General features: G+C 40.0%; 2 protein-coding genes across 6 annotated transcripts in view; one reads left to right on the top strand and one right to left on the bottom strand.

Moving 5' to 3' along the window:
* The window catches only part of TRIM37 (tripartite motif containing 37), a 59,739-nt gene extending 54,579 nt beyond the window's left edge, over positions 1-5,160 (top strand). Inside the window, exons 24-26 of one of the 5 annotated variants that reach the window (XM_034752272.1) lie at positions 2,386-2,559; positions 3,775-3,859; positions 4,404-5,160. In XM_034752272.1, the coding sequence (XP_034608163.1) occupies positions 2,386-2,559; positions 3,775-3,859; positions 4,404-4,407 (263 nt within the window). In that variant the 3' untranslated portion in view covers positions 4,408-5,160. The other 4 variants (XR_004643383.1, XM_034752273.1, XM_034752270.1 and 1 more) reach the window with 4 other exon arrangements.
* A 3,156-nt stretch (positions 5,161-8,316) lies between these two features.
* PPM1E (protein phosphatase, Mg2+/Mn2+ dependent 1E) overlaps positions 8,317-15,273 on the bottom strand; it is a 103,888-nt gene continuing 96,931 nt past the window's right edge. The window contains exons 5-7 of the mRNA XM_034752278.1: positions 12,920-13,063; positions 12,435-12,528; positions 8,317-12,123 (exon numbers count right to left, since the gene is read on the bottom strand). Coding sequence (XP_034608169.1) covers positions 11,051-12,123; positions 12,435-12,528; positions 12,920-13,063 — 1,311 coding nt within the window. The 3' untranslated portion in view covers positions 8,317-11,050. The remainder of the gene's footprint in view (positions 12,124-12,434; positions 12,529-12,919; positions 13,064-15,273) is intronic.

Below are 15,273 nucleotides of genomic sequence, written 5' to 3'. Positions count from 1 at the left end.
TTTTTCTACCCCTGGATGCCTGTTTTCATCTTAAGACTTAACTTTAGAGATGAGGTTTGGCAAATTACTAATTTAAAAGATGGACTGCACTTGTGTTCCTATTAAAATACAGCAAGAGACCTTTTTGGGTATAAGGCTTCTGCTTGCAGGGGTAAGTCTGGTGGTGACTGGGACCATGTCTGCACTGGACACCTCTTAAGTCTAATTTAAATTGGGGTTTTGCAGTATGCAAGGTCCACTAATTCCTCTGAAAATCAGAAGAAATCTCAGTTGTTGAAAACGCATTCCTGTCTCTTTCACCTTGTCTTTCCATGCTGGAGAAAATATTGTTGGCTTTCTTATTGATATTCCATGCAGAAGTGTTTTTCATATCTTGCTAAAACTCGGCTGCCTTCCACCCCTGCACTAATTTGAATTTCAATGACTGATGAATTGTAGCTCAAAGCCTATATTAAGGTGCCAGCATCCATCTCTATCTGCAGTGTGCAATATTGTGTAGGTGTTGGCATTTGCAGAAGGTCTCTCAGTGACATAAAACTGAATTTCTTCTCTTAGTCACTGCAGCGTGATCATGATGTGTTCCTGCAGTTCTCCTGTTACAGGAGGAAGCATTAAGAGGATTTTTTTTTTAAGTAAAATATTTCATTGTTAAAACCCCAGGTAACAAATATTACAATTTATTTCCTTTCACAAAGGAAAAATTGCAGTAGCATAATCATTTGTTTTCAGGTAGCTATGATTAGCTGTGAATTTTGAGAACTAGCTCTTTCTTTGGGAGCATGTTTCATACACAAGAGCAAACCCAGTTTCTCCATCTGACTTCAGTGTCAGGTCAATGTGTTGTGCTTGTGCGTTTATACGATTGTAATTCCAGAAAGTCTTCAGAGAAAAGGGCGGTTGAAGGAGTCATGTTTACACTTTTCTTACTTAGGTCTGCTCAAAGATGAGTGCCTAGAATTTCACAATATGTCAAGGAGGCTGCTTTATGCCATTTTAAGAGTTCAGTCAACTCTTGGGCAAGGCAGTTGGAAGAGCACCTGGAATTGTTGTTTTCTCAGAAGCATTTGCATTGGATCTCGTGATAAGATCTATTGAAATAAAGGGGTTTAGGCAAGGGGTAAAATTATATTAAGTTATGGAAATCTTACTACTCATGTAGTTGACCTGGGGTGTATGGGCAAGGAGTGGAACATCTTTGCTCTGGGGGACTGCGCTGCAAAACCATTGGCATCTTGTTAGTCATCAGTGCCACTCAGTCCATCAGCTGATAGCCAGCACAAAGCAAACCAATCCAGACACCATAAAACCTGTGTAATTTCCTGTTTTGGTTAGTTTTCAACCACTAATCATTAAGGCTACATTTTAGTCACAGATTTTTTTTAGTAAAAGTCATGGACAGGTCACGGGCAGTAAACTAAAATTCACGGCCTGTGATCTGTCCATGACTTGTACTATATACCCCTAACTAAAACTCAGGCTGGCGGGGGTGCTGTTGGTGTGCAGCCCAGGATCCCTGCTAGGGGAGGGGGGCCGGGCTGCTCAAGACCAGTGCTGGAGGAGGGAGGCTGGGCAGCGGTGTGTGGCTCGGGACCCCTGCAGATGTTGGGGTGGGAGGGTTGGTGGGGCTAGTAGACTCCCTACTGGGCTCTGCACAGCTCCCCAAAAGCAGCTGGCATGTCCCTGCAGCTCCCAATCTCCTGCCCCAGCCCTGAGCCCCCTCCCATACCCAAACTGCCCTAGCCGCGGCTGGTACGACTGGTCTAGGGGCTGCCTGATCTGCTCGGACAGCCCCAGAGCTAGCTGCTGCAGAAGTCACGGAGCCTTACTAATCATTAGTTTCAAGTAGTGGCAAGACGAAGGGCTGTCTTCATTTGAGAAGAATAGGATGAGATATATTTGTAGGAAAATCATGTTGTCATGTGTTTGTGACCTCTGAATAGGAAAGTTAACCTGATTGAAATGTGGTGCTGCTTAAAAGGCCATGACACGTCTTAAAACTAGTAAAAAACCTTTAGACTTCAGTTCATTTACACAGTGGCCCACTGAAGCATTGGTAAGAATGGGCTGGCTGCCAGCTGAGGAAAGCCACTAAAGCAGAAAGGAAATGCAATTATACAAGTTCACACTTACACCATTTAGTTGGATTTTTATAGAGTTGCTCCTTTAAATTAAGTCTCCATTGAATAAGATAACCAGACTGAGAACATTTTTAAAACTGTTCCCCAAGCATGTTCTGCTGTTGATCCCTTAGTACTTTGGTAAATAAGTTTACACACTGCTCACTTTATCTTGTTCTCCTGCCAAGCCCGAGAATTTGACGTTGGTGCGTCTTGGGAAAGAAAGGAAGCTGAGAACTTTGTGGCTATAGGAATCTCACTGCAGCAGGTTCTCCTTTGCTCTTTGCAGCTGGGCTATGTCAGAAGCACGTCCTTCACCTCCTGCCAGGCATGAGCAGCGATAGCGACATTGAATGTGACACAGAAAACGAAGAGCAGGAGGATGCCACATCCACTTCAGATGCGTTTAATCATGCCTTCGATGTCCAGCCCTCAAGTGAAGGTAGAACCATTATATTGTGCAATCAGAGGGGCAGCTTTCCAAATGCTACTTCTGACATGGCTCATAGTTCTTGTGGGTAAAGGATACTATTTGGGGCTAAGTTATTGCCAAATGAAGCCTTCCAAATATTATCAGTTGGTGCTTGAGATCTCATTTTAAAATGGAGGTAAAGAAAGCGAGAGTGAATTTTTCCTGACATTGAGATCTAAGACAGGAGCAGTCTCCCAGCAAAAGTAGCAGAAGTCCCCTTGCTTGAGTTACTTCAAAGTGGACTTGATTAAGTACCAGAGAGTAGACTAAAGGACTTAACAGGTTTCTTCCATCTCTAACTTGCCTCTGTCCAAGGCTGAAAGCCACAGAACAGGTGTAATGTTATGGCATTGTGTAATGGCAGGATGCAGAGAGCATCTGCTGTGGACGGCAGGTCCCCTGGTCACTGCAAAGCTGTGGTATCAGAGTGGTGAGTTGGAGAAGAGGCATGGGAACCTGTGGCTTCAGATTCACCATCCCAGTTGTGGGTGAGGGATACAGCTGTTTTGTACGCTACAGTAGCAGCCAGCATGTAGGCTGTAGGATTGTCTCTGCCCTCTGCATAAAAGCTGACTGGCTTTGGGGCAGAAGAGTGGATTTGGCCCCAGTTATGTAAATTCTCAATTTTCATTGCAGAAAACAGTAAATGAGTGGTGGTAGCCGAAATGTCCCCTAGTAATGAGTTTGCATCTGAACTGACAGTAAACTGCTTTTGAATTCTTCAGCTCAGTTTTAAAAGTATTGAAAGTGTCTACCATTTTGTTCTGTGAAAATGGTCAAAAACATCTTAAAGGGTACTTTTAAAACATTTACATGATTGCTAATTCTAAATAAGTTTGGTTAATGGTTTGGAATAAATAACAATATTAATAGCCTAATATAAATCAGTGGAAGATCAATGTCTTATTCTGAATTAGTAGTTTACTGCAGAACTCCACAGCATAACATTGAATATTACATTGCTGACTCACAAAAAAAATTTAAACCACCAATTTGTACTCCACCATCATAGTTTTAAAATTGTAGAGCAGACTAATTCAGAATAAGGGTTCCAACTTTGTATCTGTCTTTCATATGTTAAGAATGAAATCTTAATCTCTGAAAGAATTGCTGATTATAGAGCTCTTTAAATTTAACTGGTTTGGGGACTTGGTCTTTAAGGATGCCATATTAATTGTTTTTCAGTATTAGAGCTGTGTTCAGTTTTTTCTGAAGGTGATCAAATAGGCCCTGAAGACCTCAGCTTTGGTCCTGGAGGGGACAATACAAGGTAATTGCTAAAATAAGAACACCATTGACTTAATGGCAGTTAACTTAACCTAAGTCTTTCTGTAATTTGGTTTGATAGTATAAAATTTTGCTGTGTCAAGAAACTGACCACTCCATCTGAAATACTCCCAGTGTGATGCAAATACTCCCTGCAGTGCTCATTTACATGAAGGATATAAAGATGGAAGGGCATTATGTAATCACTAATATCCTACAACTTGTAAACACTTCCCACTTTCCCATTGCTGCTGAAAGTAGATGAGATCCTCCTCCATTTCTTTGATTTACTTAATGTCAAGACCTGTTAACTAATCTGCTTTGTTGATAATGCAATTGCTAGATGTAATATAGCACCAAAGCAGGGCTGATTGGGGGGGCTCACATTCTCCTACTCCTTGCTGGTTGTCAATTTAGTATTTATGTACTTATCTTGGGAATTTTTAGATTTAAGCACCCTAAATCCTTTCTAATCCACAAAATAGCGCTACTACTATAGGCTCTTTTTAATGACTGAGATTGCATATGAACTGTCTCTTTTGGGCTAGGTAGAGGATTGGCTTGTTGACTGCAGAAGACTTTGAAGAGTTGGATTAACACTAGCCTGCTTGTGTCCCTGAGAAGAGGCACACTTCATAATGCTTATTTATTCCATCTGTATTTTTCTCGTAGGGTGTGCACACATTCCATTGTGCTGAATATAAAAGATTATGTAGTTCTTCCATGGCTGTTTTAAACCTGTTAATAGGGCAAGTTTCCCTATGAAAAAGCAAGACTGTATTTTTCATGGCTTTGGCAGGTTCAAATGCAGATTCTGAACAAATGTTCAAAAGGTGCTAGAGCCTTGTTCATATTTGTCTCCTTACGATTGATACAGCAGAGAATGTGGGGGAAGGTCCTTCCCTTTTTATTATTAATAGTATGAAATAACATTGTAGTTGTATTCATAGGGATCTAAGCTATTTAAAGTTAGGGTGAAAGTGGCCTGCACAAGAGTTAGTTCATATTTGTTTTCTTCAGTTTCTAATTTGGACCAACTGAGAACATCGTTGCCAAACTTTTTACCACTGTGCATTGCATTTGAGCAGCTAAAATGTTTTGTGAAGCAATAATGAAAGCTGAATAACTGGCTGGTGAAAAAGCATGAATAAGTGTATAAATGTTAGGTGAGTGTTCTTCTCAGCCGACTGTACTTGCTGAAACATTCGTTTTGTATGTAATGTTCCCCAGTGTTTAAGTGCGTACAAATCATATCGTTTAGTTTAAAACTGTTTGCACTTTTTGTTAATAAAATGAAGATTGAAATACTGTGTGAAATTATTTTGAAGGGGCAGGTGCTGATGGGACAGAAATATACTACCTGGTTAGTGTTCAGTCTGTTTTTTTTAAATCTACATCCTAGTGGCACTGAACCAGTATGTTCAGGCCACAGTCTGCTCCAAATGAAATGCTGTGTGTCTTCCACAACCAATAGTCCGTAGGCACTTCCTCATGAACCAAATACCTCCCCTCCCCTCCTTAAATTCCACTTCTTTCAGTCTCTACTATAATGTGGATTTCTTTAGTCATTGTCTTGAGCTTGACTGCAGTGTTGTTCACTGTATCATCAGTTTGTGTATCAATGATCTAGGCTCTCTCAAATACAGTACTCACCAGGTAGTAGGCTGTGTGAAGAGGATGTAGGTAGAAGCATTCATTGTGAGTAGTTTGAGCTCTCCCGTTCTGTTGAATTTTAGCCTTGGCTTTTGAATTCATGTTAAGGTGTATTTAACTGTCTTTCACTGGTTTTGCTAATGGGGCATTGCCTCCCATCCTGATTTCAGGAGCAGTCCAAGTTGATTCTAAGCCACGTGAGACTTGGGAGGGATAAATTGACTCCATGTCTCATGTAGGTCTTTGGTTATTCGAGTGTTATAGGGCCCCAGAAGCCCATACACTTTGTTCCCTACATGTCTTTCTAGTAACACCTTTCTCCAAATTCACTAGCACTTGTGCTGCTGCGTTTATGGATCCAAACCATTGGTCTGTATTCTCATGCTTCTAAGTATCAAGGAGCTGAGTCCTTTGTGAACATCTCCAAGTCCAGAACCTTGTGTCCTGCTAGATAATTTAGAAATGAGGACCAGCAGCCACCACTAGAGCTATGGGAGCAGCTCATTATTTGAAAGATTGTCCTAGGTGCTACACTTTCAACTAGAAGGGGTCCTGGGGCAAGAGCCTGTTCTTAGGTGTAGATACCTAGCTTTCATTTTTAATCCATTTCCTGGAAAAATCTTTATTTTAAACAGCAAAAAAAAAAAACCTAACCCATTTGAGCTGCTCTGTGTATGACTCCCTCTCCACTTGTGATTTTTATAGTTTCCTGAACTACATTAGCTTCAGTTTCATAATGAAACTCATCTAGAAGCTTTTGCTTATATACTGTCCAATACACTTGAGTGTGAGGGACTGGTGTGTTTTAGTTGAAGTGTTAAGACAGCTTGTGAATAATGCTCAGGCAGTTAGCATACCAATCATACAGCAGCTAGTGCCAGGTCTGCAGGGCCTTACAGAGCTCATCCAAAATTCTAAGCTATTTAGTCCTTGAAGCAGTGTGGAAAATTTAACGCTAACAGCAATGTTTAAAAAATACAGGGGATCTAAAAATGTAGGTTTGAAGTATGCAACTGTTGCCCTTCCACTAATGGGCTATTGCTGAAAATGGCACAAAGTCAACTGTTACAACTAAGTGTCCTTCAAATCCTGCACATCCCTTTCTTTGTTATAAAATAGATAAGAACATTCAATACATGGCTTCTCTACAGAGAGGTAACAAGATACCAATTAAGCTACAGTTTAGGGAGCTACAACCTACTCCTAATTCTAGATTTGTTTAAATTGCAGCACCATGGTCAGATGCTCCTGCTTCCTAGTCTGCATATGAGTCAGATACATTTTTAGTAGTAGGTAAAAGCAGTTTAGAATTCAAATTGATGCCCTCCATCTAGGGTTAAACAGTAAAATCCCATTAGACTACTGTACAGAAGCAGTTTAGCACAAGGAATGTGAGTTTGCTATTCTGAATTTGCCTTTAAATAAGTAGACCATTGAAAAATGTTTTAAATTGTTTTATTAAGATATTGATAAAATTTCAACATAGTCCTTATCTGTAAACACTTAAATAAAATATGGATGACTGTTACATGGATTACAACTGACCTCATGAGCTGTAGAACAAGGTTGCAAATGGAAAGATCTGAACACTGTAGCATAAAAATGATTAATTTAATCACTTCATAAAGAACAAGAATCTCTCAACAGAAGCACCCAATGTAGGAGCTGGCACCACACCTGGAGTTCTAAAAACAAGTTACTACTTTAAGAAAACAGGATCAATCTCTGCCAACTTTCCCTAGTCATGTTTTAGTTTCTTCTAATTTAAAGGTAAAGAAATGCAGCAAAGAAAGATGTAAGTAAAAGAAAACAAATGCAGTCAACTTGTAAATACTTGAACTAAGTCTTTGAAGTGGGGGGGGTTTCTCTGATGTTTTAATGCTGGCAGCTACGGTGCTTTAAGCCTGATTAACAATGACTGGAAAAGGACATGAACATTTACGTTAGAGGTTGCATTTATGTTTCACTGTTATTTATTGCATGCTATAAGGGTAGAAAGTTTTATTTGCTGTTGCAGAGTTATGATCCAAAGAAAGATTGTCCTAAATTGTAGGCATGAACAAAGCTGTAGTATCCCCTTTAATGGCTTTGTCTATGTGACTAGTGTTGAATGAGTGAATACACTGTGCTAAAACAGCCACTAATTTAGATCAATCTTTCTCAGTGCTACAGCAGGACACTGCTAGAGTAAGAATTACCCAGTGGTAGGTAGGATAGCATAGTGGACTTGAACTACAGCAGTCATATCTGTAAACACTGAATTTCTTGTACCTCATGTTTATCTGTTCATAACACAATGCATTTTTCACGGACTGTGTTCCAAAAATGGAGCAGAGTTTGACAATGTACCACTGTAAATGTGGTATAAGTTAAAATCTGCTTTGACATTGTCCTTAAATGTTACACTGCAGACTAAACTAAATAAATAGTGAATTATTTTAACTTGCAAGGACAATTGATGGCACTTTTAGGTAAAGAAAAATTATTTACATGTTTCCACACCTTTAGTGCAAATTGAAATGGGTTAACAGCTCCCTGGTCTGGTGCTATACTGCTCTCTGCAACAGCAGACATTCCTCAAGAGTTGCACATTTAAAAAGTGTACACTGGAAACTATTAGAGGGGGGATTAAATTAATCCCTTTAAAACTCACAGTGAATAGCATACCAGTGAGTTCTGAACAGCTTCAGACAAAAAGCCTGAAGTCCATTTCTCAAAACCAACACAATATTTTATTTTCACTACCTACCTTTTATTCCTGCAAAACATGTTTAATAGGTAAACTGAAACTGATGCAGATTGTGTTATCTTGAAAAAGGGATACTTCAGCTCTTTATTGGAAAGGTTATACAAATTTCACCACTACTAAGATACACAATAAAGTTACAAAACACAAGTGTCAGACTGAATCTTAGAATTAACAGTTAATAAATACATTTATAGAGATACTTTTATATTTGTCTAATTTTTTTTTTTTTTACATTATCACCAGATAGACGACCAAAATACAAGATACAGAACATTTAAATACCATTAGTTAGAGGGGAACTTATTGCTTACATTAGCAAGCAGCAAATAAGGGCACAGGATTTTGAACTGAAGAGAACTACTTCCTATCACCAGTGGCATTAAGAGAAAACATTGCATTTCACAAAGCACTGCTCTTTTGTCTAGTGTGTAGAATCAAGAGCAGCATATATCAGACCAATAACCACTACTTTTATATGTATTATAGAAGTTTAAAAGACTTACCTTACAAATGGTTCCTATCTACTCTACATGAATATAGTGAAAAAATGAACACTTGCTATTTATACAATATTTTGCACTGGACCACGCAGGAACTGTGATGGCAATTTCCCTCCTAAATGGTCTGAGAAGCAGAATGATCATTTATGAATCCACACCTAAAGAACTACACTCTTGACAAGAGAGCATACACTCACTCCAGTATTTTTCAACCAGTCTTGCACATTGGGGAGTTCTATCATCCATAACTTTATCTTGACATATTTACTTAGACAAAGAATTGCACTTACATCACCTTCCAGTAAAAGTACAACTATCAAACAGAAGAGACTTTCAATGCATCTTCTCTATTAGTGTGAGAAGTTTAAACAATGAAAAGGCAACAGCAAGATGCCCAAAATTGCATACTTTAGTATTCGGTGGTTTCTCAATTTCCTTAGTAAATTTGATTAGAAACATACAATACATCTGAAGAGAATGTTAACAACATCTAAGGCTTTGTAAGATGACAGATGTAAGAACCAATGACTCAATTATATTTGTGGTTTAAAAAAACTGCAAAATAATTACAGGAATCTAAAACCACACTTCAACTCCTGTTTGCTTACAGCCTTTTACTATTTCATCAAACGACTTTTAAAAGACTGACTCAAAGAGCAAGCTGAGATCAGTAAAGTTCAAGTCTTATGGTTTCAAATAATTTAGACTCTCCTGACTACTTATTTAAATATTTTAACAAATTCTAGCTAACTGTAAGGCTGATTTTTAAAGTGTTACTGCTAAGACTGAGTGGTATATTAAATCATGCTAAAATTAAATGCCGTTGGAGAATTACATTTTATATTCATACCAGTGCCAAATGAGTATTCCCATACTTAGTTATTGTGGCAAATAATCGTGGCAGGAGGCCTAATATGTTGTCTGATACATTCAACTGGAACAGTTTTAAATTACTTTTGTGTTCTAATTAACTATTCCTTTAAGAGTAAGACATCATCTCAAGGATAGATTAGTTGGGTTTTTGTTTTTTTTAAATAATGGGATAAGCAAATGGGCAACCCACATTTTTCATCTTTCTCTGCAAATCTAAATTTGTTGGAGCAGAGCTCTGGGATTGTCAGTGCGTTTTATGATCTCAGCTAAGCAAAGCAACCACCCTCAATCATCTACATCCACAGCATTTCCATTCACTTCGGGTTAATATAGCAGTCTCACATCCATTTTCTGAATCTATCGGGAATAACAAGAATTCAGTAGTAGTGTCACACTCACTCCAGCATATTATCATCCCTAAAAACTTCCACTTTATTTTAAATTATGCCCTTGCAGTCTAGAAACTAACCTAAAACAAAATCCTGATCAAATTGTTTATTATTCTTAACAAGTAGTTCTACAGTTTGATCAGTTTAGTGACAGCATATTGTACCTGGACAGCATCTCAGATTCAGTTTCTTTCAACACCTGAGATGAAGGTGTGATGATGTTCTCCTAGCAATTAACCACAGTTCTGTTAGATTAAAGCCAGTTGACAACAGCCTCCTAAACTGACAAATAAAAATGCCACTAAAAGCACCAAAAAATTATGAAATCCCCACATACTATATATCTAGCCACGGGGAATATTTTTTTAAAAAATACAAAAACACTTTTTTTCATATTCCACATTATATGTTACAGGAAATAATAGCTAAATTAATTGTATGTACCTTAATCTGAGTCTGAGAACAGAGTAGATTTTACAGCATGAGTCTCTCCATTCCTAAATTACCTGTTAATACCCTGTATGGCTTTTAGTCTTTTACCTGCAAAGTGGATGGTTTTCTATAGATTTCTCTTAATATTAGTCTAAAACAAAGGAAAATAAGAAAAAAACACCACCTGGACTTCTATGGAAACTCTCCCCCCACCCTTTACAAAATTCGGCATTCTAAAACAGGATAGCTTTCTAAAAATATTGCTCCATAGACGTATCTCAGGCAGGTTCAACTTTATTCTCAGCTGCATTTTTTTCAATGGTTTCTAACTGTGTCTATTCACCTGAGCCAACTAACCAGCTTGTCTAGTGAATGAGAATATAGATACTTACGTGCATGTGTTTGTGGGGGTGTACTTAGAGTGGCACCACCAGCAGTTTTATTGTGACAAACTATTTTTTTTAATTCCTTGGTCTATTTACATCTGAGCTGAGTTTTACAGGGAACCATAACAGTTCTGAAATGCTCACCTTTTGATGCCATTTTTATTCTGGGATTGACTAAACTAGTTGCCTAAAGGGGGGATACAAGGAGGATGGTTATATTTTGCAGCTCTGATAAAGGTATGGATCTGGTGTACAATTACTCTGTCTTCGACTCAAGAGCATATTCTCACCATAAACTTTGTGACTATTCATCCTCCACCACAGAGAACTTCTTACCAACATCCTAATTTTACTGCCACTTCGGACAGGTAAGGATGGACCTAATCCTTCCATATGGGAAGGTTTGTGAGCAAAGAGATGTGTGTGAAACTTTGGTTTGAGCCTGGCTCCACATCGCCTCTTTGCATTATAGAAGTGGAAATGAGAGAAAGCAGAGACTCTTTTCCCCAAGGATCTGAATTGTTCCTTTTCCAATCCAGAAAAGTGTGGAGATAAACCCTCCATTTTGTAAATGTGCTGCCCTGTGGAACTCAAACTGAGAGAAGCAGAATATCCCCTTGGATTTGTCAGTCCAGACACTGAAGATGCGGTGCTTTTTGGAGATTCATTCTTTACAGTTGAGCCGTTAACCATATTGACTCCCTTTGGTAGGCCAGGGCTAAACACTTGAACTGGTAACAAATGTTTGGCATTCTGAGGTTGGCTTGCTTCTGTTTTCATCAGGTCTAAATAGCGTTGGTCTTCAAACAGGTTAATTTTGGACCCTATGCTCAAGCTAGTTCTATCAGTGAAGGAATCCACTCGCCCATCATACCCTAGATCTGCAGGCGCTGAGCACTGGTGTTGAGGCCATGGCCGTTTGCAATCTCCATGGTTTTCTTTATCTTCCCCACTATCTTCTTGTCCTCCTTGAAAAGAGTTCTCTGTCCAGTCTGAGTCCTCACTAACATTTACTGCTGTATTCATGTCCCTGAGAAATACCACAATGACAGTGATGTTGTCGCTGGAGCCAGCATCCCGTGCTGATGCCACTAATTTGTGTGCCACCATGCTGCTATCTCCATTATTCTCCTTCAGGTGGTCAGCCACCACCTTCACTGCCTCATCAGGATTTACTGTGTCATAGAAGCCATCGCAGGCTAAAATGAGGTAGTCTTCAGACCCATCCAGTACAGTGGAGGCGGAGTCTGCATCTCCACAAATATATGGCTTGTGCTCAGCATCCCCTGTGGAAAATGGAAAGCAAAGATATTTCAAATCTCAGGTTTTTGATTGGCATGCTGAGTGAGAGGTGGCATCCTGGGAACCCTTTTATTAATTCTCAGACCAGGAACCCTAAATTAAGATTAAATTAAATTTCCCTAAATTAAGAGGAGTCTCTTGGAATAACAGGCTAGACCATCTGTTTTCATCTGTTTTCCAGAAAAACTGAGATAGTTGTTCCTGGTTCTATTTATCTGTTGTATTACACAGTGTGATCAATAGAAATTAAAACAGGGAAGAGAAATGGATGCAAGAATTAAAGTACATTTCCTACCAATAGATCTGGAGACGGACAAACTCCCATTCACTCTCCAGGCCCCAAACCAGACCACGCAGCCTCCAAGGGCCTCAATACGCTTCTTCTCATCCTAAACCGCAAGGCAACATAAGAGTTGATCAGGTCTCTGTTGCCAAAAAAAGACTCTGGGTGTTTTCATCAATGTATCGGTGTTTTCACATGCACAGCAGTCCTGAGCCCATACTGTAAAGATTAGTGCTTCAGTTTCTGCTGAGGTTTTATCCTGCCCCCTTACCAGATCAGAACAAAAGATTTTGACAAGTCAGTAATCTTATCCAAAGCAATTGGAGTAACTGGACAGGTGCTTGCTCAGCTGTTCCAAAGGAGATAGAAAAGGCAATTGATCAATAGTACAGAAGTTCTTTTATATGCAGACAGCAATCATAAATCTGTTTGAAGTCAGAAAATAAATATGAAAAGTGAAAAGCTATCCATCTTCAGTTAAAACAGGCCAGTCTTACCTCTCTATCCGGTTTATGAGGCTTCATTAGTTCCACAGCTTGGCCCTGTCTCACAAGCATCACCTGGGAGTCACCAAGCCAAGCTACATGCAGCATATTTCCTCGGATGAATGTTACCACACCAGTGGTGCCACACCGTAGGCTCTGGAAAAAAATATCTACTAGTTTTAAATGGGCAAATGAAAGTGAAATGCCTTGGAACAGTTTTCACAGCTTCCCTCAAAGCAGAACATGTTGACAGTCAAATAAGCAGGGTTGTTCTAATGACGGAGAAATGGGGCTGCATTTGTCCTGCATTTACTACCATTCCATTCTCTCCCCCAAAGCCAGCATGGCTGAATGTGAGTAATTGAAGGCACAATTTTGTCCTATATGTCTGGTGAAAGTCTAATGTTCAAATCCTGTGCTTTGCCACTGATTCACTGTGTAACCCTCTCGGGCACCCAGTTTTCCCATCTGTAAAATGAATTGGTTTAACTTAACTACCTCAGAGTGACTCACTCAAAGTATCTCGAGATCCACCTTACATGAACAGTGCTAAGGAATGTGATGTCTTTGTGACACTATGAAAGAATTTTTAAAAAGTAATCCAAGACCAAACAGTAAGTATAAGAACACAAGAATGGAACCACTCCTCCCCCTTCATAAATGTATTTTAGTGGTTGTGAAAGGTGCTAAATTGACAGTCCTGGAGAATGAAGTGCTCTGCTTATTCAGTGGTCAACTATGCTGTGAACAGCAGCTGACTCCTGACCTGGAGTGATAGTTAAACCTCTTTGACCCATTCACTCATTGGCCTCTGTAGTGAGAATGCCAACAAAGGGGAACTTAGGGCTTGTCTATACTTACCGCGCTGGTTCGGCGGCAGGCAATCGAACTTCTGGGTTCGATTTATCGCGTCTAGTCTGGACGCGATAAATCGAACTCAGAAGTGCTCCCCGTCGACTCCGGTAATCCTGCTCGCCGCGAGGAGTACGCGGAGTCGACGGGGGAGCCTGCCTGCCGGGTCTGGACGGGGGTAAGTTCGAACTAAGGTATGTCGACTTCAGCTACGTTATTCACGTAGCTGAAGTTGCGTGCCTTAGTTCGATTTGGGGGTTTAGTGTAGACCAAGCCTTAGTACCAACTGTAATGGTGGTTTCTGTGATGTAGACAAACCCACTAGCCAATAGACTCAGACCTTTCCCCAACTAAACAGTCATTGAGTATCTGGCCACTGCCACCGTGAGCTGGATTTGAACCAGTGTCCCATAAGTGGAAGAATCTGTATCCCATTCCCATACCAATGTCCTATTTAAAAATCTGTGAATACTCAAGGCTGTGTGTGAGGTGAGCTAGTGCTATTTAAGCAAAAGCCTTCCCCCTAGAGCCAGAACTGAAGTACTAGGGACAGGTAGTAAGGGAAAGTATTTTCAAGAGAAGGAGAAGGGTGTCATTGACAGCATAGATTCAACCCAGTACTTACTGGCCATGTCTGTGAAGATTTCAGGTTCATTAGTAATCAGTTGGCAAATACAATGTACCATGGAATCTAAGAGGCTTTGTAAAATTTAACATGGAATTGAGGATTTTGACCTTACTTACTTCAAGCTTAAATTCCAAAGGGACCTGGGCCTGCCCCTGCAGTCTGTACATGCACGTGGCTCCCAAAGTCAGAGAGTATAGTTTGCATGCACCCGGACTGCAGCATCAGGCCCTACCTACATACTCATTCTACCAAAACTTCTGGTGGATGCTAAAATCTAGTGCTTCCAGTTTGTTCAGAATCAGCTGGCTTTAGTCAGTGACTCTGTGAACTTACACAGTGCCATTGGTATGCTGGCTGCAGTTCTAGGTGCAAGAGAACCAAAAGGTGACTAATAAGTAAGGTTCAATCCAATAGCCATTTTTATAATCCTTAGCATCATGGGAAAGGAAACAACTAAGTCAGTAATATCCATGAATAAAGCAACATGAAGAAAAAGATTCCAATTTGGCTCCTGGGAGACAGCGCTGGGTGTAGGATAATGTGCATCTCTTGCACAGCCTGGGGCCTTTTGCTCCCTACTTTAACTCCAACTTCGAGAGAGGCAGGACAACTGCACGTTACTCCTTTCCAAATCCATTTCTGTCATTTCCTAATCCTCGTGAGGGCTCACTGAAATGATTCATGGCAATCCCTGGCCATCTGGTGATTTTATCACCCTGAAGACTTGGGTTCAAGGACAGAGTTGGATTTCCTGCTTTCCAGGTTCATTACAGAGGTGTCATGCATGAGCTCTAGTGAACAAGAGTCAATGAGGCTATCTGTCAAGCATTGGCTGCAGAAAAAGCTGCCTACCAGGTCTGAGGAAGCAAGGGATGTGGTTGTACAG

This window comes from Trachemys scripta, chromosome 18 (assembly GCF_013100865.1).
Source record: "Trachemys scripta elegans isolate TJP31775 chromosome 18, CAS_Tse_1.0, whole genome shotgun sequence".
NCBI classification, from domain to species: domain Eukaryota; kingdom Metazoa; phylum Chordata; order Testudines; family Emydidae; genus Trachemys; species Trachemys scripta.
Note: the sequence above shows the minus strand (reverse complement) of the source record. Positions and strands in the feature narration are given on the sequence as shown.